The sequence below is a fragment of the Anarrhichthys ocellatus genome, unplaced genomic scaffold (genome assembly GCF_004355925.1).
Source record: "Anarrhichthys ocellatus isolate YVR2014 unplaced genomic scaffold, GSC_Weel_1.0 scaffold2, whole genome shotgun sequence".
Taxonomy (NCBI): domain Eukaryota; kingdom Metazoa; phylum Chordata; class Actinopteri; order Perciformes; family Anarhichadidae; genus Anarrhichthys; species Anarrhichthys ocellatus.
The window spans coordinates 14,169,332-14,191,706 of NW_022280032.1; the positions used below are offsets into that span (position 1 = coordinate 14,169,332).

The 22,375-nt window shown below is 41.5% G+C and overlaps 1 protein-coding gene and 1 long non-coding RNA gene across 5 annotated transcripts; both read left to right on the forward strand.

The window, feature by feature from the left end:
• The first annotated feature begins 15 nt into the window (after positions 1-15).
• Positions 16-1,892, forward strand: LOC116390939 (Golgi apparatus membrane protein TVP23 homolog A). Of its 2 annotated transcripts, XM_031861096.1 has the most exons (7): positions 16-81; positions 248-330; positions 694-838; positions 986-1,075; positions 1,189-1,317; positions 1,411-1,539; positions 1,636-1,892. In XM_031861096.1, the coding sequence occupies exons 1-7, from the start codon at positions 79-81 to the stop codon at positions 1,660-1,662; spliced, it is 606 nt and encodes a 201-aa protein (XP_031716956.1). In that variant the 5' UTR covers positions 16-78; the 3' UTR covers positions 1,663-1,892. The 2 variants fall into 2 exon arrangements, with proteins under 2 accessions (XP_031716956.1, XP_031716964.1); XM_031861104.1 differs by lacking the exon at positions 16-81 and having other exon boundaries at positions 89-330.
• A 2,039-nt stretch (positions 1,893-3,931) lies between these two features.
• LOC116390953 (uncharacterized) lies at positions 3,932-14,183 on the forward strand. Of its 3 annotated transcripts, none has more exons than XR_004213213.1 (3): positions 3,932-5,702; positions 7,703-8,019; positions 13,696-14,183. It is a non-coding gene; the product is annotated as an uncharacterized LOC116390953 (long non-coding RNA). The 3 variants fall into 3 exon arrangements; XR_004213210.1 differs by having other exon boundaries at positions 3,932-4,080; positions 5,512-8,019; XR_004213209.1 differs by having other exon boundaries at positions 3,932-8,019.
• Positions 14,184-22,375: the final 8,192 nt, after the last annotated feature.

Consider the following 22,375-nt stretch of genomic DNA (forward strand, 5'->3'; position numbering starts at 1 on the left):
GCAGCGTCGGTGTCGGTCTTATTTCACTGCAACACCTGGTTTATTCCATCCCTATAATACAGCTACGCTTTACCCCAAATGGTACTTCGCTTTGCTTTACACATCTACGACATTGACAGCAATGGGTATCACCGTGGTACCAATGGGTTTCTGTCTGCCTCTAAATGTATTGTGTTCGTCTGCGTCGTATCAGCTAGGATGATGTTGGATGATTTAATCCTGTTGTGTTTTGTCATTGCTTCCTCAGACGATGGCGGATGACACGGAGGATGTTGAGCTGGACTTTGCTGCTGACGAGCAGGAGAGCGCGCGGAGAAGCGCAGTGATAAGGTGCACTGCAGGAGATTGTTATTGTATCAACAAAATCTGTCTTGCACAGAATATTGTGCTTTTGTAAATATAATATCAGCAGGGATGTCGTTTGAGAGAGTGTTTCCAACCTTGCTAAAATTAGTGTAATTTAAATAAAACCTCAGCAACTTTAATTGGACGAATTATGCTCTCTCACAGGCGTTTATATGTGACTATTTTTTTCTGTTAGCCTATGATTCAGAGTGAGTCTCCTCGCCTCTGTGCTGAGAAGTGTAGATATGCTGTAGCCGACAACAAAGTTGTCTGCTTGCTTTAATTGTACATGCTTTAATGGTATTTTCAGGCTCTTGGTCATTTCTAATCCTGTGCTTTTAAATGCAGACACCCCCTCGCCTCCTTTTTCCACCTGTTCTTCCGGGTGGTTGCCATTGTCGCCTATTTGCTCTGTGACTGGATCAGCGAGAACTTTGCATGGTGTTTTGTCCTGATCATCACTCTGCTCTCTTTTGACTTCTGGTCTGTCAAGGTGAGAGGTCAACTAAGTCAGCTGCTAATTCCCCTTACTTCCCTATGCCCTTGCCCCTTTCTCGCCCTCTTATGAACTTCAGCACCATTTAATCCTTTTTGTTTCACCTCACTAGTTGTGATTACTCACGTTTGTCCTGTGTTTCAGAATGTGACCGGCAGGCTGCTGGTTGGCCTGCGTTGGTGGAATCAGATCGACGAGGATGGAAAGAGCCTCTGGGTGTTTGAGGCTAAAAAAGTAAGACATTGTGTGTTATTTTGAGTGTGGGGGAGCATTTTTGGGGGTAATAAACATTTGGGCATTGCTGTGTGTGTGTGTGTGTGTGTGTGTGTGTGCGTGTGTGTGTGCAGGCCTCCCTGGGCAATAACAATGGGACAGAGGCAGAGGCGAGGATATTTTGGCTGGGTCTCATCATCTGTCCTCTCATATGGACATTCTTCTTCTTCACCTCCCTCTTCTCCCTGAAGATTAAATGGCTGGTGAGACACATGGTGCTTGCGTGCATGCTCTGTAGAGGCGCATTGTGATTATATACATCCTTCTTAGATGCATCATCTGTGTGTCTTCCCCAGTCACTTGTGGTTGCTAGCATTTCCCTCCAAGTGGCTAATCTCTATGGGTACCTTCGCTGCAAGGCAGTGGGAGAGGATGGCCAGCCTGCAGACATCCGCTCTTTCTCGGGGCAGCACCTCCTGCAGCGTGTGAGTGACTGACTGCAGCATTTAGCACTGTCCTGTTAACATGTCAGTGTGTATTCAAATTGAACATAAACCCACTCATCATTTATCCTCTTCCAGCCAGACATCATCTTCGGAATACTATGAAGATTACCTCAGCCGCTCTGCTGTGTGCGTGCGTGTGTGTGTGTGCGTGTGCGTGAGAGAGAGACGGAGATAGATGAGAGCTGCCTCATCTCCAAAGTTCCCACAAACTGCATCTACTTGAATGGCCGTATGCCTCGTGCATGCCTTATGCTGCTGACTGTTCACTTCACATGTTGCCCATGGATCAGTCTGGCTATTATGTCAATAAAAGATAAGTGCATTTAAATGTATCCCTACTGTCGTTGGTTGAATATCTGCAGATGCATTTATCATGGAAGAATTAAAAAGCATTTCGTTTTTAAGCAGCTCGTAGGACAAGCCGTGTTTCTAGATTGTGATGTGCAGATGATATGTCCTGCTTTTAGCAAACGTCTGCTATATAAAACACAAAGACCCCTAAATGTGCTTTATTTAAGGAAATGGGGTATAGAATGCATTGATTGAATGGCACACGCTCCACTGTTTGATTGAAATTGTTACACCCTACTTCCAAAAGTTTCAACAGGAAATGCTAGCACCTTACCATAAGAATTAATTATAGGCCTACGTGAAAAAAAAAAGCCCATTCAAGTTTAATGAAAACGTTGACAGTTGTGATCTGTTGTAGGTGTTGTGATGTATGCTTGAATGCACCACATGATGAATAAATGAGCAAAAGAATAGGAAGCACACAGAGAAAAAATATATGATTCAAACATAACTTAAAATCTTAGAGAGACCAGTTGGTAGAAAAGTTTTTGTATTGTAGTATTTTTTTTTCCTCAATGAGAAATTGATTGATTTGTGTGCAGGACAAACTGCAGATTACAATCTAACTCAAATGTATTTGTCATTTCTCTGTGATTCCAAACATAATCTGGGGTGAAATTGGTTATTTACTAACCATGGTGAGCTATACAATTCTTATACCTCTGCAAAATATTTCTGCTTAATGGTCAAACCATTTATTTTAAGAATAAATTTGAGTATTGCTGTCTGTCCCTAAACTGGAATGCAGTGGGAGCTTCAAAAAGCATTCAGACTATACTGTATAAGTAAAAGATCAAATCAGCTCTGTTCGCCCAATTTACATTCAACGAAGTCACCAACCTAGTATTGCATCTTACATTCTGCCAATATTTGCTTTAAAAAATTGTCTAATAGACATAATGGGAATGACTCTAATGTATTTTCATTTAGTCCCAGTGTAGGTTACACGGACTAAAATCCTGACCGTACAGATTTGGAGGGAACTGTTCATACCAGTGTTCTTGGCCGTGGCCCTTGAGCTCCACACACAAACGGCTCAGACCTCAAAGATCTTCTATTGATCAAGAATGCTCACTCCTGCTTCCAGCCTGTGTAACCCTGTCAGCAGCGTACACACTGTAGGGCGGGCAATTTAACTCAGTGTGCTCACTCTATATAAGCGTACTGGTACGCTATGCCAAGGCCATAGTAACTTCTAGTGATGAAATACAAATATGAACCCGTAGGTAGAACAATTTGCCTGCCACAAAAAGTGTGTCGGCCTATTCTGTCTTGAGCCACAATGGCAGTGCTGCCCACGGTGTTGCTAATCTTGTTTCAACTGTGTGTCTAACATGGCAGTGGAGAAACGTTAGGACCATTCGCTTGCTAATGTAAATCAGGAGATATGTGGAATTGTATTTCTGAGAAAGGGAGCGCAATGAATAACTAACATATGAGAGCTGCAGTGGCATGGAGCCGGGTTCTCACATAGTCTGTGATACTGTAAAAAAATAGCCTCTACCTTTGAAATTATGTTGAAACCATCTGTTTGCTTTTTTTATACATCTCAATCTGGCCTGATTTGAGACCTATTATATTAAGAAATGTGTAGCTTACTGCTAATAAGCCCAAAAATAATGTGAAATGATCAAAAGCCCCTAAAATAGCTACTAAATGGACCTTGGTGTGATGCTGGTTTGTCACCTGCTGTTTCGAAGGTCAAGGGTGAATGTTTAATTCTCAGCAGAGTGCTCAGTACAACATCTAAAATGATCATGATAACTGGGAAAACAGGGAATGGGATCAAAAGCTCCAGAAAAGTTAGTAAGGGTTAGTAGTAGTAGTAGTAGTAGTAGTAGTGGGTGAAGAAATCAACAAAAAGCAAGAGAAAACCTTTTTGAGTGAGACGTCCTCGTGAACTCGATCATTCTTTGGCGCCGGCGGGCTCTGTGATTGGTCCGTGTTCTGGTATGACGTCAGTGCGGGTGCGAGTAGAGGAAGCGCGCAGACTGGAGGAGAGGCAGAAGCTGGAGGACTGAGGATGCGACCGAACTCACCTGTGAGCGGCGGCGCTGACTCTCTACAAGGGCCCGATGTAAACGCAGAAAAAAAATCTATCTGGAAAAATTCGTTACGACCTTAAGTTGAGGACATTTCTCTCCAGAGCCTGCTTTGCTTCTGAAACAGGTAAGAGACGCGTCTATGGAAATACACAGTATTCACACGTACGACTTCACCTGCTTTGAATCTGTTATCCTGCCATGGCCATAAGATGCATACATATATGGCTACACATAAGATGCATGTTAACTTTGCCTTTTAGTTTTTTTTTTTGACGTAAAGTAACATATTTTTTATCCACTATACAAACGCCCTTGTTTCATTTAAAATGAGGCTACGACTTTGGTCCCTAACAGACAAAAAGCCTTGTTCTTTGAAGTGCCAGAATATTACCCCACGCTCCTTGGTCTATTATTATGATCAGTAATAAATTGGTTTATGTAATAGCTTATGCTGATAATCCTTGAGATTTGAAATAGTCTAGTTCTAGCAGAAGTAGGCCAATCGCAACTCTCATTAAAAGTAGGGATTCGTTGCCCCCCCCTCCCCTAGGAGCGCTATAAGAGCCCAGAGCGAATTAAAGCATCTTAAAGCCCAGCTCAATTCACATTTAGAGTTTTAAACAAAAAGGGGTCAGCTGTTGATCTCGGAGCGTCATGTCTGCTGCATCAAAGGGATGTTTCTTTATACCTAACACTGTCTCGGGTTCATGGGAATGTATACATGTTTTTCAGGCCGCCCAGTTTGGTCACACTGACCTTTTATGATCATCCGCTGACACAAAATAGGCTGAAAATGTGGTTTATATCATACCAACTGACATGCACAAAGTTCTAAAGCCTGTATCTGATTTTACAACAATATGTCAGGTTGTAAAATATCCGTCCGCCACTCGTTCACCGTGTGTGTTGAGATGCCATTAGTTGTGTAAAATCACATGGCAGGTGAGTCTTAATGTTGCCTTCAATTAAAAAAAAATAGAATGCAACTTAGCAAGTGAAATGTCACTTGCTCGTATACTTCACATTGGTCTTTTGGCAGTTTGAACTATAGTATTATACATCTTTATTAGAATAAACATTGCACACGTTGTCAGTGTTGGAATATTACGTCCGATTCGTTATAGAAATATAGTCGGGTGTTAATTGCAAGGCATGCTGATGCAATAGGCCTCCCACACACATATTTACCTATCCTATAAATGCTAAATAACGATTTCAGTTTCTTACTAAAGATTAAAGTAATCATTTCATGTTTTTAAAGGAAGCTTTTCAAATATATCTACAATGTAAAGTAAAATTTATTTAGTAGGCCTTCAACCAGACACTTTATACATCATGACAGGAATATTTGTCGTCTGGATGCGCGAGCTTCTTTAACCAACTCAATATGTGTTAGCTTAAATATTTTAGTTTCACACATGTGATCAATCTCCTCTTATCACATCGTGTCATGCTGCTGTTATTCTCAGTGTCCCGTAATTAAAAAAAAAAAAAAAAAATACTATAAATGTGTTTTTAAATATTAAAGGCCTATACTTCTTCATCCTCCTTCTAGATCACGTCAGCATCATGTCGGGCTTCAGCACGAGAGTGTGAGAGGGGGTCTGTTTCTGTCTTTGGTTATCTAGCTGTATGCTTTTTAAATACCTGTCATAAAGCTAGATAACCGAAAGTAGAAATGGCTTCCGTAACGTTGTGTTCATTCCCGAAAGAGATGGTGACTCCTCAAGCTTCACACTCAAAAAGGTAAGAAAATAGTTTTGCTTTTTCTGAAAGTTTGCACACACACAAAAAAAAAACAATTGCATAAAATAATCCCAAATGGCTACAACACATATATATAATAAATACGTTTTTGTACATATAGCTTAATAAGTGAGTTTTTATTTCCTTTTATATTAAGTACACATTTATAGCATATGGCAGATTTATAGGCATTTAAGTTTGCAGAGCTTTTTCTTTGCAGAAGAAAATGTTTGGGTGTTAATTGTAGCCTATGTCAGGCACCCTATGATAGGGTCTTTAAGGAAAACAAAAATATCTTTGAGACAATTGATGTTGAGACCAAATGCACTTAACCCAGCTTCTCACTTCTCACTACAGAGTTTAATGTAGTGTTTTGTTATGTTTTTCTATCTCACTTCACTTTATTTTGAGGATTCACAATATGAGCTCTTTGTACTGAGGGCCCTGCGTCCTGTTTTGTTTTAGGGTGGTTAGGGTTGCTGTCCATTCAGGTCCTCTGCAACATGGTGCTGAATGTTAAACAGCTCGCTCCGGTGGAGGGGAACAGCACGGACTAAAGCAAGAACTCCAAAACTTTCTCCATTTCAAGAATTTGGTTTTTATTCCGTGGATAAAAAACGAATCAAATAATATATACAGGGAGGTAATGTTGGGTCACAATATGGTTTGTTTTTTTGTCACAGCAACATTTTGACTTGTCATAGCAGGAAAAGCACATGTTACCAATAACACTAACAATGGCTCTGTTCTATTTCTATGCAAGTCATGACAGTGAGCCATCGTGCACAATACCAAGACCCTGAAAGTGAAGCAGCTAAATGGAATTCAGCCTTCTTTAATTGTATTATATTCGCCTGGGCTTTTCCGACTGCGACATGTGACAAGTGTCTTCTGTGAAGAAAAAAAAAAAAGGCCTATCACACCTCAGAGTGTTTAATCTGATCCCTCCTGCTCACCTGCAGTAAGTGAAAAAAACAAATCAGGAAAGCTCAAGTCCTCCAGGATTTCTCTCTGGGATCCCTGGAGGGACACACTGGTGGGGTGCCCTGCCATCCCTATAGTCAATGCTCTTATTTTACCGTAGCAGATACTCTTGATTTATGTTTTGCATTTACTGTTTTATTTATTTACTTTAATCTTTTGGAAGAGTATTTTCCATTTTATTATATATTTAGAAAAGGGAGATTACTGCTTCATCCAGGCACTAATGTCTCCGTCTGCTAATAATGCAGTTGATTTCTGTAGCACCCTACACACACAGGGTTAAAAAAGACACTTGGCGTCTGCATTTAAAGCTGTAGCTAATCTCAAGGCCTTTGGGACACATTGTGTCTTGCCTCAATGAGAAGGCCAAGGCTATCCCGTAGACAGGATCTGAGTTTTTGAACTTGGTACTTCAGCGCTGTGCAAGCGCATACGCTCAGCCCGGAGAATGCCACTAAAGGCTAAAGAGCACCAGAGTGAGATGAGTTTTCATTCACCCTCTTAACTACCTATTGCAGTAGAGCTTGCTGTCAAACCGTGCTAATTGCTTCGTTTCACAGCGAGATATTGGACATGTGAAAAAAGCCGTGGTCCAAGTCCTTTCCCGAGCTTTTTCCTGTTAGGGCGTGTCAGCATGGCGCGCCTCCTTAATGAAAGGGAATAAAAACACTTGAGGCTTTATTTACGGGATGGCCCAAGGCGTTCTTGTCTTAACTTGCGTATGTGTATAATTCAAATGATTCTTTTTGTGCTTTTATTGTAGCAAAAATGCACACACTCATGCGCACACAACAACTCAACAAGGGGACTGGACATTGATTGAGCAAAGCTGGCCAGAGATTTAAATGTTTTAATAACCACAACTCAGTGTAACAGTGTTTCTGGTTTAAAGAAAAAAAGTGTAGCCCTTGTTTAGTTCATTGGCTGTGTTTAGCTATACTGATAACTAAAAGTGCAAAATGTGTTTTTCCTGTTTTATTCCTCTCTTTTCTCTCTTCCATCTTCTCTTCTTACAGGCTTCCGATTCACGACATTGAATGATCGGGGATCCCTGAAGAGAGTGTCGAGACATCGTTGAAAGAAAACGAGGAGAGAGGCGGGAAAAATGCTTGGTCCGGAATTGCCACCTCCTCCTCTCCCCTCTCCCTCCCACTCATCGCCCTTTTTGCCCAAGAGCCTCTAATGCCATCTGTGCTGCCAACGGGGGGAAACACTCTGCCCGTGCCAATTGGACAAAGACCCTTCCAGATCCCCGGAGTATGGGCGCGCTCACAGGAGCCATCTTGGGGAGACGTTGCCGCCGACACCTAAAATGGCTGGGCTGGCACACGAGGTGAGCAGCATCATGGTTTTCTGTTGGGTACCAGTGATGATGGTGGTGGGCAGGAGTGTGTGTGGTTGTTTGATGGGGGATGGGGGCAGGGGGAAGGACGAGGGAAAGAAGACGAGTTTCCCATTTCCTCCCCAGTCACACATGGCCTCCCCCTTTTCTCTTCTATCTTCTGCTTCTGCTAATTAGCAGTTAAAGGGTGATTCGAGGGGGGCGGTGGCTGAGGGAAGGGTGGTGGTAGTTGGTGGTGGGAGGGGGGGTGCTGGGTAGCAAACAAAATTAATGAGCTGGCACTGGTTGAAGGAAACCTGCCATCCTCTCTTGTCATGGTGCGTCTTTACTCCCTGATGCAAACCAGGCAATGGTGTACGTTGTGTTTCCACCCGACAAACCTCGTGGATTAATTCATGCAAAGCTGCTTTTATTATGAGATTCACATTATGATGTTTCGTACAGTATCTTAGCTGTCTTAATGTGCTAAAGCCCTCAGGTGAATTTTGCAGAGGAGGCGATACTCAGATAATTACTATTTGGGGAATTGCTTTATTGTTTTTATCGGTAGAACCATTACAATTTTAGATTTAGTTTACTGTATGAACAAATATATTTTGGCTCACAAAGCAGTTCTTATATCTGTAATGATATCAGCACTGATTATTAGCAGTGTATAATATTTATATAGCGACGTTCAGAACATTTGAAGTGCTTCAAATGGCATTCTGATGGACTTAAAAGACCAGTTATATTTTGTATCTCATATTATCTTCAGCATTCAGTCCTAAACATTTCATGATTACAACTCTCAGTATGAATGCAGCATAACTCTGCTACTACAACGCTGCACAGATGGTTAAGAAGGTGTATTTGACAAACACACCCACACACACACGCACAGACTAAAAATGTTAAACATCACTGATGTAAAAAATGTCACATCTTTCCAAAATCTGACAAAACAAAAAGACAAAACCAACAGTGACTGCCAAATATCAAAGCTCCAAATCTTTACCACTTCCTTCCCTGTAACCTCTCTCACACACGCACGCACGCACACACACACAACACACACAAACACAGAGCTCCTGTGAATGCTCCTTGTTATGGCGTAGAGCTGCTCTGTAACCCCGGTGGCTCTGGCAGCAACCTGAAGCAGAAAAGAGAGTAGTGACACGTGAGCATGTGTGTCCAGGGCCAACATGTGCAGCTGCAGTGCTGCCTGTGTGTTAATGAACAGCGCCGTGCATTTTCACATTATCATTCAGCCCCGCTCTCTCGCTCTCTCCCCTCTCAATAGCTGTTTAGTCCCCCATCTCCCCCCCCCCCGCCCTCCGTAAAGGCCTGCTTTCCCACCATTGTGGGAGCTGGTGCTGCGGCAGGCCTGGGCTGGGGGGCAGGGTGGGAAAGACCCTCCAGACTAGACATGAGCAGATGCCTGAGACATTAGACTGTCGTGCAGATCACCGGGGTCGGGCGAGCCGCTGAGTTTTAATGTGTGAGCAAGTGTATGTGTGTCTGATATGTGTGTGATGGGGGTTGGTGGTCTAGGCCCTGGAGTGCCACCTGACTGTTCATTAGTCTATTCAGCCTCCTCTGCATGTCTGAAAGGCATGTAGATGCTGTTTTCAGAAGGATCTCACTGCATTCATACACGACGTGCATATAGAAGCTCAGGCCTGCACCCTGTCACGCAGTAGATCACGCTTTGCCATTGTATCAAAGGTGTAATGCAATGATGTTTTAACACCACAAAGGTGCATTTTCACGTTTTTTTCACATTGGGAATCTGTGCCTGTCATCAGCCGTGCACACCTTTATCTTTGCTCAGTTTACCAGATGGATATGCTTTGTCCTTCTTGCAAACAGAATCCACATATCTGCATCGCTCTCAGGTGGGGAAACGGACAGACATCACAGAAATCTCACAAGACACCCGAGAATGACTCAGCTAAGGCGAATGGGTGTGCCTAACAAGCTGAATGATGTAACCTGCGGATAATGATTATTAATGAGCCTCGTACTGTACATGTGCCTCCACAAAATATGTAAGGCATGTGCCGCCCACGTGTCAAAAGATTATTCCCTCTCTTCAAATAAAAGACTCCGAGCTGTCTTTATAATTGCATTCGCGCTGCTCATCTGTGATATACAGCGCATTGCTTCGGGCAGATTTGACAGAAGCAAGAGAGAAAGAAAGCAAGGTGAAGGCGAGAAATTAATCTTGGAGATACTGTAGCTCGCTCCATGCTGCGTCTCTGTAGCAGATCTCCATGGTAGGTTAGAGAAAATAGAGGAGCATAGAGGGGGAATTGTGGCTTTCGTAAAGTCAAACTAAAGATTGGCTCATCAAGAAAGGGTTAAAGAGACAAACGTGTCCGCGTATGTAAAGGAGGCACCAGAGGCAGGTGTAGCAGCCATGTTTGATCCACCAGTGTTACCTCTGCATCTGCTGGGCTTGTGTTAGCTTGTGCAGTGCCATGCTAAAAGAATTTGCAGCCTGCGAGGATCTGGGCATGAGGACTGGTGTGTGTGTGTGTGTGTGTGTGTGTGTGTGTGTGTGTGTGTTTGAAAAGAGTAAGGGGAAGGTCGGTCTGTAACTGTGTGTGATAGCTGCGGCAGTCGACAGAGACGGCGTGGTCAAAGAGAGGCGGTGACTGAAGCAAATTTGTCAGGAAAATGTATTCGTCCTTACTATGCCTGCTAGAGGAGCAATCACTATTTCTAGGATGTAAAAATAGAGTGACACACACACCTGCACACAGAATATTTATTCATCTAATGATTAGTAATTCTGACTAATTGCAATATGCAACTTGAGGTAAAATGAGCGTTAGGGCACAGAATTAAAATATGCTGTCGAGGTGAGCTTGTCTGGATTTTGATAGCGTGTGATGTCTCGGGTGAAACTGCGTCTGGTTTTAATCTGCTCTGAAATAAAACAGAGGTTTCAATCAAGACTGTCAGAATCCAGAGCGGCTGAACAGTGAGCTCAGCTTCTCTGACACCGTGTCAGGAGGATTTCTGATGTGAACGTCCCTGAATATTCCTCTGCACACTGTCGACACAGTGACTTCAATATTAACTCTTCAATTCCTTCTTGTACATTAACTAAAAGCTGACAGAAAAACATGTATCTCCCCATCAGAAAATGACAGAATATCGATGATTACTTTCCTTTCTATTGTCTCTCAATCCTCTTATTCATTTATAGTCTTGATTTTGCGACGTGGGATTTTCAGTGCAAGGAAATTATAGTGTGTGACATGATGAAGTGACAGTAGCCAGCGCCCACTTCCAATTCTGTGTGGGTGAAGCAGCGTAGCCATAGTAGCGATAAAATGTTAATACCATATAGCTCCTGGGTTACCTCTTCGGATTCTCCTCACTATGTGTGGACACTATTAATGTTTTAACGGCTCGACTGTGATTTATAAAGCCCGGCTCAGGGGCCGCCCATAGTCTTGGATGAGGTCCAAAGTGGGTCAAGCGGGGCTCATCTGGGGTTTTTAATGCAACTTTGGCCGAGACTAATCTAGCACAAAGCCTGACATTAAGTATCTTAGAGGAAGATGGAGAGAAGTTTCTACATCCCAGGCTTTTCAGATTACGTCTGTTGGCTGTGGCGTCCCTGAGTAGGGGTCCTGTATGCTCCAATGAAAGTAGAGGAGAATTAGGTGACTGAGCTTCTAATACAGCGGCCCTTTGTAATCATATCAGGAGGAGATGAGGTTCTAGGGTGAGGAGAATTGTGACCTCGTTTTTAATTTTCTATTTTTACTCTACTGGTACAGTACGCAAATTTGATACCAGGCTAAAGGGTGAAAAGGAGGAAGAAGTCCAGAGTATGTTCATCTTCAGGTCGCTTTTTTTTGCATCAGATGGATATATGACTCCATCACACAAGTTCAAGTTCATGGGTGCAGCCGCTCTGACTGTGGCCAGTCGGAGAGTGTTGAGAGAGTCTGTGGCCACCCTGCAGTACAGGAGGAGGAGGAGGAGGAGGTGGTGGTGGTTGGTTGGGTGAATGGGGGGGTACATAGCCTTTGACCTCTGTTCGGGTTGCTATGGGAAAGAGGCCGGCCGGCTCAGTAATGTACGACTGAAAAGGCCGAACTGTCAGAGCTGTCCAGCAGACGTCAACCCCCCACCATACACACACACACACACACACACACACTCTAACTCTAACCCATTCACACATACTCACAGATGGCACGGGCCAGCTTGGGAATGTAAGCTGCTAAAGAACGCTTTATGTTCATCAGACACCATTATAATTCATCCAGCCTTTAGAGTCACACATTACCAGTCTACACCTCTTCCTCGGCGCAGACCCGCTATTGTGTTGGACCACTTGTGTCTCATTTTTCAGCCTCATCCTACACATCTGAACACCCATTGTGTGTGTGTGTGTGTGTGTGCGCTGTGGACTTATGGGCTTATAAGACAGCAAATATACCATTGCTGTGGTGAAAATAAAAGAACTTCTTACATTGCAAAGAAAGAGCTTTGTCTCCTTCCACAAGTTCTATAAATAAAATCAACCACACAAAAAGGCTTCCCAACTAACACATAGCTCAAGTCTTTTCAGCCGGACTCCATTCTCTGTGGCCCACGCCTCCGTTCTTGTGTTATATTTTTCTGCTATCCATTTGTCTGGATAAACTGCATGTACAGGCATATAGGTAACAACATCTGTGGCACCAGTTAAGCATATATTTCTGTCTGCTCATTTCAAAATTGCCAGTGTTCGATGTTTAAATGGCTGCGTGTCAGAGAGGGCATGCAAATCCACTGATTGTAATATGTGCATGTTTCCATGCCCCCCCCCCCCCCCGTAAACGTGTGCAAGTGTGTCCTCATTTAAGGTTGCATTCACTCAGGAATAAAAGAGTGCGTATTTGCATACGCTGCATGCTGTCTGCAGAGAGGGAGCAGTCAAAAAAAGATATCAGAGGTGGACAAAGAGAACGAGGACAAATCCTTCATTGTGGGGTTGGTGGGAGAAAAGGCTTGTCTGAATTGGGGAGTGGGTGAAAATTGACAGAGAAAGAGTTCGGGCTGGTTCCCTGTGGGGATAAAAGCCTTAAGATCCCTCCATGCATACAGCCTGAAAATGGGAGAGAAGAACAACATGCAGAGCGCAGGGGCCTATTTTGACAGGGCATGAAAGGAAAGTTTGTTTTTCTGAAACACTGCCTACAATTTCTGATGTGCAAAACTAAATATCATGCCCGACAACAAATTCAGTTGTTTGTTTGCAGAGGGTTAGGTTTGCAGAATCCTTAATGCCTTCTACATATTGGTTCTTAAAACATACCTCCATAGAATCGCTTTTATACAGCAGCGCTGTTATGTGTTGCTTTACTCTGTGGCCCTTTGGTTTTTTGTTGTTTTAATTTCTTTTATAACAAATGTTGTAAGCGCTTTGCAAGCTTTGAAAAATGATTTGTAAATAAAGCTTTTAATTATTCTGAATGTTTTATCTTCTAGTTCTTGACGAAACAAATTTTCTTTTACGTTATATTGTCAATATAATTGTCAATAATCCTAGAGAAACTAGTGTAAAAAAAATCTTTCTTTCTTGTGAAATATCATTAGTGTCCATGCGGACACTAATAAGCGCTTATGAAACAAAGTTTTATTGTCATGCTAATGATTTCCTCCATCGTTTATCCCCAGGATGGGACGGGATCTGCAAGCCTTTCTGCACTCTGCAGGCACCTGCTTGGGCACGAGGAGATCATGGACCAAACTCAACGACATGTTGTGTCATCAGAAACTCTCACCATATTGTGGATTCAAGAGATTAACAGAGAAGAGTTGCACTGTGTGTTCAAGGACTGTAGAAACAAAAGAGCCTGAAATGTTTAACTCTGTTATCCATGAAAGTTTATTATATAATACTGTATTAATGATTAAGTGTAAGTGATTCGCCATGTTTACACAATAGTGCTATTTTCAAAAATTGCAAAAAAAGAACTTGAATGTACATTAAGTGCATTTTCATAGCTAATGCATGTTTCAATTCGGAATTTATGAAATCGTTGTTCTCATATGCCCACATTGAGATAGTAATTAATAAGATTTAAGTGCATTACCGAAAAAGGTGATTGTTTTAAGATGACTGCTGACACTTCTTTGAAATAAAAACAATGGAAGTATTATTATCGCTGTGTTACAGTAGTGTTTTTAAGCAATTCTTTTGGTGATCAATTAGGCAGGGAAACAACAGATTATTACACTACTGACATGCTAAAGGAAGGGTTTTTATATTGAATATTTTCAACAGCACTTTGTCTTTAATCTTCCAAAAAATCTATTAAAATAAATCTAAAATAGACCATGTATTTAGGAGTCAATCCCGCAGCACCCTTTCTCTCTCTCTCTTTTCTGTTTTTAGATTCAAATGGTAATGTGTGTGAGCATCGTGTGAGAACGGGTTGGAGTGACCCCACATTAAGTTTTAATTAGGAGGAGCAGACAGAGGGACGTGTGTTGAATCAGTGTGGGGAAAGAAAAGTTCATCGCACACAGAACTCTACACTATAAAATTTATATTCATTCCCCTCAATTTTTATTTATGCCAAGTTACTATCATATTGTGCTGATTTTTTTTTCACTTCGAAAAATGTAAGGACTAAACTAATAACATAAAAAGAGTGTGTTATATTTAGAATTATGTGTTGCTAACTTTAAATCCTTTTTTTTTTTTTGACTGCCCACCAGGGCCCAGTTTGGACGATTAATCAGGTTTTGGGATTACAGGCCTTCCTGGTGTCAGCTGGACCTCAATCAGTGTCCGACTGATCTGTGTCCGGAGTCAAACAACAGATGGACACGTAGAGGGTCAACAGGAGATTATCTCTGTCTGTTTAGGATATGTCCCAAATTTAGTCATTTCCCCTGAATGAAAATGAATAATGCTATATGTTAGATTTAGAGGTTTGATATATCATTTTTAAACAATGAAACAATATTACTTTAATGGGATCACTTCCATAATATATACGATTTTATTCAATGGGCCAAAATGTATCTTAATTTGTTTTAAAATGTTTTCCTAAAATTTACAACCAACTTTTAATTGAAATGAATAAAGTGTAAAAGCATCACTGTCTCCTTATGAAAGAGAAATGAAGATAAAAAAAGCAAAACTTTACTGATCACAGTAATCAGAGCAGCAGAAGTACGAGAGCTGCTGCATAAAGATACGTGGCTTTAAAAAAACTAGAATACTATATATATATATTATAATATATTATCTATAGACTAAATAGATCTAGAAACCAAAATAAAGGTAAGCTATTGAATACAATAAACACCAAACAGAAAAGAGACACAAATATTCACAAAGAAAGTGAGGACACATGGGAGTTTTAATAAAGAACTGAAGGTGAACAGAGTGTAAAACCACCGTGTTTTCATGCTTGAATCTAAAGTCACACTCATGTATCAGTGGAGCTCTCTCTCTCTGACGGAGAGCCATGCAGGAGTCAGCATGTTCTCAATCCATCAAAACGCTTTACAGCGACTGATTTTGGTGATTAGTTCCCCCCATCTGGATGACTGGAAACTAATTAGTGAAATCATCCTCTGTGGAGTGTGGATGGAACGAAAGCCCAGGGTTTTCAATTGATTTTGTAAAAACTGTTACACTGGTGATTTTCATCATTAAACTTATTTTTCTTTGCCCTGTGTGCTCTGCAAATGTGTGTTTTTTTTCTGTTTCTTTCTGCAAACACGTGTTGGAGAGCTCCAGGCATATAATCATGTCAGCTTCAGTGTCCTATCGTCCCTCTGCAGAAGTAATTGCTTGAGTCTGCTACTTGGGTTGGCTATTGCTTTTTGATGAGTGTCTTGTGAGGCCGGACGGCTGGTCAGGGACCTGTTGGTGGAGTCCCTGTAAGTCAGCATGGGGTCAGGGGTCACGATCTGGACAGTCCCCCAGAGGACATTAAACAGGCTGGAGAGACATCAGGTCAGGAGCCGTCTGAGCCAGAGCCAAAGGTCAAGGGCCGCTAATTAAGTGGCTATTTCCTCCCATTCCCCATTGACCACTGCACTCAGAGACAAACAGGAAAATGCCTGAAGAAGTCTATTTACAGGAAGTTAATAAAACCTGGTTACTATAAAACAAGTTTATGACTGGTAACACGGATAATATAAGGGGGGTGAACAGCAGGTTCACCTCCGAGGTTCTTTTACCGAAGGAAATAAAAAGTAAAAACAAACTTTTAAAATAGCGTGTAGCTCTAATTTAGAGAGGACACTTTTTAAAATGTATAATAACTTATTTTTTTACATGATTTAGACTTTCTTTCAAAAGGATAGGTGCAAATAAACATTAATGGCTGATTTCAATAATCTCAAATTTAAACCAATATCCACTTCAGAAGCAACAAGAGAGATGAACAAAGAGGCACTACCTCAGAGCTCAAGCTAAAGAATCCAAACTTTTTGGAGGGAAAGTCAGTAGAAGCTGTTTATGCCTTTCTAGACACTGAATAAGCCTATGTGTATATGATCCTTTAGCATAAGAATGGAGATGGGGCCTGTGAACTCCTCTGGCACTGACCTTTCTCCCAGGATGTGAATAGTATCACTCAAGAGCTGCCGGCAGGCTTTCAGTCAGACCCGAGCCTTGCCCTCGCCTAAAACTCCTAATCAGGCTGATTTAATGCATCCTACAAGTCCTTCCTCACCACCCAGCCCACTGCTGCTTCAGAGGAGTCGCTCTGCGTCATTTACTGGAGGCACACTCACTCCTCACAGCCCTGCCTCTGGGCCCCTGCATTTTGGAAAGTTAGAGGAGCTGGTTTAAAACAACAGGGGGCCCTTTTCTCCTCCCAAAGAGTCTGGGTCTCTTTATAATCAATTGGTTCCTCCCCCAAGGAGCTGATGCTTAATCCAAACTATGTTGGGTTTCTTAAATAGTTTAAGAATGGAAAATATGTAAAGAAAACTATATTTTTAAATGGATCCAGTGGAATGAAAGCTTCTTTCTGCTGTCAGCTGAAATTGACTGCATATAATAAATCAAACAAACACTACATGAAGAAATATGAAGGCAGAGAAAGTTCTACATTTAGCTAGTTTGTTTCCCATGCAATATCATTTTAGAGCATATGTATCTTTGTCAAGGGGAGAGACCAAAGGAATTATCTAAAGAAAAAACAACTGTAGTTGTTAGTACTGAATGGACAGTGCCAAGGAGAAACTGATCCTGGAACAATTACCACAAACAGGATATCAAAGTGAAAAATAAAGTCTAAAAACTAGAAACAGGTTAATATTCTTACAATAATCCTATACAGTTTTAGCTATCCTCTGGTTTGGGGTTTAGCCTATAGCATGTGAAGAAACTGATTACATGTTATTTATCAAGATATCACTATGATATTCCTCGAAAAAGCTTTAGATATAGCCAGCTTACAAATTCGCTGGTTAATAGTTTGTATTTTTAGTATACTTCAATTATCAAATATAGCCTATTTATGTTACTTTTTACTAAATAAAAATGTATTATTTATTTCTTGTAAGTTGTTTTAGTTGCCCGGATATTAATTTACACCTTTTCATTTGCGACTTTACATCAGTGTTTACAGCCAAAGTGCCTCCCTTGATTGGTGCGTAACACCATCAGTGCCGCGTGCACCGCCTCTTGCTGCAGCTCATTCCCGGCCTGTAATACAGTTAATGGACGACCGGTGTAATGTACTGTTGTTCCTCTGAGAGTCAGCCTGCACAAGCCCTGTGTAGGCTCCTCTTCTATTATGTCGGCACAATAATGATTGTCTGCTGGGGTTTAAATGCTGCGCGATGACATGAATTCAAAATAAACAGATGATATATGATTTTTTTTTTAAGGTTACATTTTTTGACGGCTCGCCATGCGATGATTTTGGCAACAATTGGGTTGTTTAATTACTAATAACGCAACAATTATCGATATTTGTTTGTATAACGAGACTTTCGAGGATACAAAAAGCACAGGAACGTTTTAATGTAAGAAAGGCCTATTTGTGTGTGGTAAATATTTGTTTTCTCCACAAATAACCAAACAACAGTGTGCCGCTTGCAGCGTACAACCTTTTGATTGTAGTTATAACCGTATTGAAAATAATGGAAAAAAAGAAAAAAGATCTATTTTAGTGACGATATTTTCTGAATTTATTTTCGTGAGGCGTTATCACTAAAACGAACTGAAATCAGATGTAGCCTTGTGAAGTGCAAACATGCTGTCACGACAATCACAATGTCAATTTTACATAAAGAAGAAACTGAATTAACTTTAAAATTGGTTCTGGTAAAAAGAAAAAAAACGTGAAGCCTAATTAACAATTAAAATAAGAGTAACCAATCCCTTATTTATCATTTTTATTAACTAAATTAATACTAAAGGTGTTGTGCTCTACCTTGATATTTTTTTTAACGTATTGCAAAATTAAAGTGCAAAAATAATTACATTCGAAATGTCATCTACACACCCAAATCCAGCCTTTGAAGAAGCTTCCTTACTAATAAGATGGGGGGTTAAAAAGCAAGTGAAATCCTTGGATGCAGGTTAAGGTTTCATGAAAACACTGATGAGGGTTTAGAGCAGCACAGGCAAAGCAACTTGGCATCTAAAACTACAAAAGGCATTTACTTGTTTGTCTACAGAATAAAACTAACGTATAGTGTGTGTGAGTGAGGAGAGGAAGCTGTGTGTGTGTCTGATTCTGTATGTCCTTTTTGTCACCGTGCTTGTCCACGTCTATAGGAGAACTAATGTGGCATAAACACTGTTGTGACTGCTGCTTTGTCCTGTCCTGTGGTCGTGCGCCCACCAATCCTCAGATTTTGGTTTACATCTACACTTTAAATTGGCTTATTATAATTTAAAATGTCTCCCAAAGAAATGAGATGCTTTACAAATGTACATGTGATTAGGAGGAGAATGATGGGGGATCTCAGGATATTTGTTTTGATAACAAAAACAGTGATGCACGTCTAAAAGAGTTTAGAGACAGGAGGGGAAAGAGGGAGTGACAGTATGTGGGAGTGAGAGATGAGCCCATGTTGAGACACAATCAGCACTGTGCGCATGCTCACATGAGGCTCATCAGAGCTTCACACTGTGCCAGTTGGCATTTTTCAAATAGCCTCATGAGGATGCGGCCGTTCCCTTCTCTCACAAATCTGTCATGACATGCTGGTTAGCTCGGCCGTGATTGGCTGAAGACGATGTGAATCAGCAATCAAAGGTGAAAGGTAAAATGTAGCATGGCTGCTTGGAAATGGTCTTTAATGCGGCTGAAAGCTGATTCTCTTTATGAATAAACAAAAACTATAGATAAGCCACTGCTTAAATATAATAAAACATTCAAATACAATTTATTTGTGTTTAAATCCATACTGCTGCAGCTAGTGAATGCAATAAATGTAACCATTTGTTTTCATGGTCTTCATATTGTCACAATCATTTCTAACGGTCTCCCTGCAGGTCTTTGGGTCCATCGCTGCAGGAATTCAAAGCCACATTCCAACAGACTGATTTTAGGGTGATTTACCATTCAGCATTCATATGGACACAGGGGACTTGAACCGTGTCTGATGTGTGGCTGCTGTGTTACCCTTTGACCCCAGACTGTCTGGAGGGCCACAGTGACAGAGAGTCAAGGTCAAGGGGAAGGGGGATGGGGATGGGCGTGGGCAGCATCTGATGGATTGAAGGGCTCCCTGTCTGGGAGTGCAGAACCCAGACTGTCCCAGACGTCTATCTGAGGGGAGACGGTGTCCTGTGTGAACCCCTTTAGATCCTCACGTCCTACCCTGTCTGTTCCCACTCACCTCCGTGGCCCTGGAGGGGGAAACAGGGACTGCTGGTGTCTGGAGAGTGGCGGGGTAATAGTTCCCAGGCTGGGGAGAGACTGAATCTGAATATCACTAATCCTTTTGATGCAGATAAACACAAACCGATAGCCTTAATTTACCCTTTTTGATTTACAATGCGTTCGCTCTGTCTCAGTTACACAAAAGCTTTTACCTTTGTCTCTTCGTTTTCACTTAAACTAGACCAAACTGTTTTAGTCTCTGTTAACTCAATGATGCTTATTGTCCACTTGCACTTTCAAACAATTTTTTTATTCAATATCTTTTTATCACTTTAGTATACTTACCTACACATGATTGTGCATACATGATATGTAGCCTATATTGTGTGTATATATACACACAATATAGGACAACATACAGCAAATACTAGACTTATGCCAACCATGAACAGCACGTTACTCTGTAATTGTTTACCTTTATAGTTGAAGTAGGTACTCATTTTTTTAAATTTCTTTTATTCCGATTTTAGATTTTATAAATCTTTTAACAGATAGTCATTTGAAATGTCGAAATGCTCAGTATAGTCTATAATTCATATCTATGAATTGTTATTATTTCCACCAAAGACTCATTTACACCTTAAAGTTCTCAGATGGTTTCATTTAATAACAGTTCGGAGGTCAAAGGAGGTAAAGTTATCCATTTGTTTCACAGAAGAAACAAAGAAGTCAAGTCAAGACGGAGACTCACAGAGATTTGTGAGGCAAAAGTTATTTTTGTTCACAACCCCTCAGATTTATCTTGACCCTTTGGAGACCACTAAGTTAAGGTGACCAGCTACAACAGTAAAATGCTGCTTATGCATTGATACATCAGTATTAAGAATTATCATTTGGTAGTTTTTCTGCAGAAGTACTTTTTTAAATCTTTATTAAGTAAGGTTTTACAGTTTTTTTCTTTTCTTGTTTTATGGTACTTTTAACATCAACACAGTAGATTATTAGTTATTAAGCTGATTGAACAGCTGTTTGAAGCAGAAGCAGCTCCCTCTACAGGTAATAGACGGTGCCACTTTCATATCAGCAGAAACCTGCTATACTCCCCCCATGTTTTCTTTGCCAACTAACGTAACCTGCCATGGACACACACACACACACACACACACACACACACACACACACACACACACACACACACACACACACACACACTCACTCACACGGTCACAGATATAAGGCCCCCCAGACCTCCCGGGTGATCTGCAGTGGAGCGTGTAGCCACCTGTCAATCACCAGATCTCTGCCGCCTTAAGAGAGACATTTCGTCTGGGACAACGGCAGCCCGTCCCTCCCCACACATTCTGCCTCCCCTAGCAACCATCGCCGGATGACTGAGAGGCTTTGTCCCCTCACAACGGGAGTCCACCATTGAACCCAGGAGCCCGTGGCAACCAGAATTAGAGGGTGCCAGAAAGGGGTCTTTTCTGTGAAACTGGGGGTGAAAGCTCTGTTCTTGTCCCCTTCGTCTGGGATTCATATCAGGGGCCTGAATGGCGTCCCCTCCTCCTTATAAATGCTGGTGTAACGGAGCGTATGAAGGGGCTAGCGGTGAGCGGATAGGATCATGGTTAATCTGCTGTTCCTCTCCACTGTGGTCCGATAGGGACACTTAAGCAGCCTCTGTGGACAGTTAGTGGCATGGGGAGGCAAGAGCTAGGAGGTTCATCAGAAGAGAAAAAGGTGATGGGCAACGGTGGAAGAGGTAGCCTCGGATCATTTACTCTGACTGTACCAGTAAAACAATATAAATATACTCCACTACAAGTAAACGTCTTTATATATTCATACTGAATAGTGTGGTAGTATGGGTATGGAAAGCACTGTTGGTTCCACCACTGTAAATGAGGACAGGACTGATGTTGGGACATTATGGCACTCCATAAGTATTGGGCATCAAAATGACAGTCCAGATCTAAATGGTCAGAGACGTTTTGGAAATCAGATGCACCTGCTGAGAAGTAACCTTTAGGGGACACTGAATCTGCACAGAACGTGAGCAGATTAAGTACAGAGAGAAAAGAGTGAGGGCTTGAATGGTTTATGACCAGTTCTATGGACTTGTGGTTTCTTTCAATAGGGGCTTTTACTGCTCTCTTTATACGGGAGTGAACATGGATCCCTGAATACTCCTCTAAACGCGGTAGATCCTCGTAACTGTAAAGTGAATTCAGGGGAGTTTTACTGCAGAGTGACTGACACCTATGCGTAAACTGTAAAACAATCAAATGAATATGCTGGCAACATAATCACCGTTAGACATATTACATCGTTTTCTTAGAATAATGGTGAAAAATAAGAAAACAAAAAGCCAAATGGCCACTGCCAGGTGCTCTGACGCGACCTCCCACGTTGGACGTAGCCCTGTGATGCTCTGTGCATTTTACATCGCAAGACTACAAACTAATCTCAACCTACAAACAACATGCAGAGAAAACATGCTTTCCCTGGTATGTTCTTTATCATTAATGAGCGTCTCAACGGCC

What these genes read in the sequence shown, in the direction of transcription:
- LOC116390939 (XM_031861096.1), top strand. An exon ending in CCCTGAAGATTAAATGGCTG is followed by an intron (nt 1,318 to 1,410) that starts GTGAGACACATG and finishes TGTCTTCCCCAG; the next exon opens with TCACTTGTGGTTGCTAGCAT. An exon ending in GGCAGCACCTCCTGCAGCGT is followed by an intron (nt 1,540 to 1,635) that starts GTGAGTGACTGA and finishes ATCCTCTTCCAG; the next exon opens with CCAGACATCATCTTCGGAAT.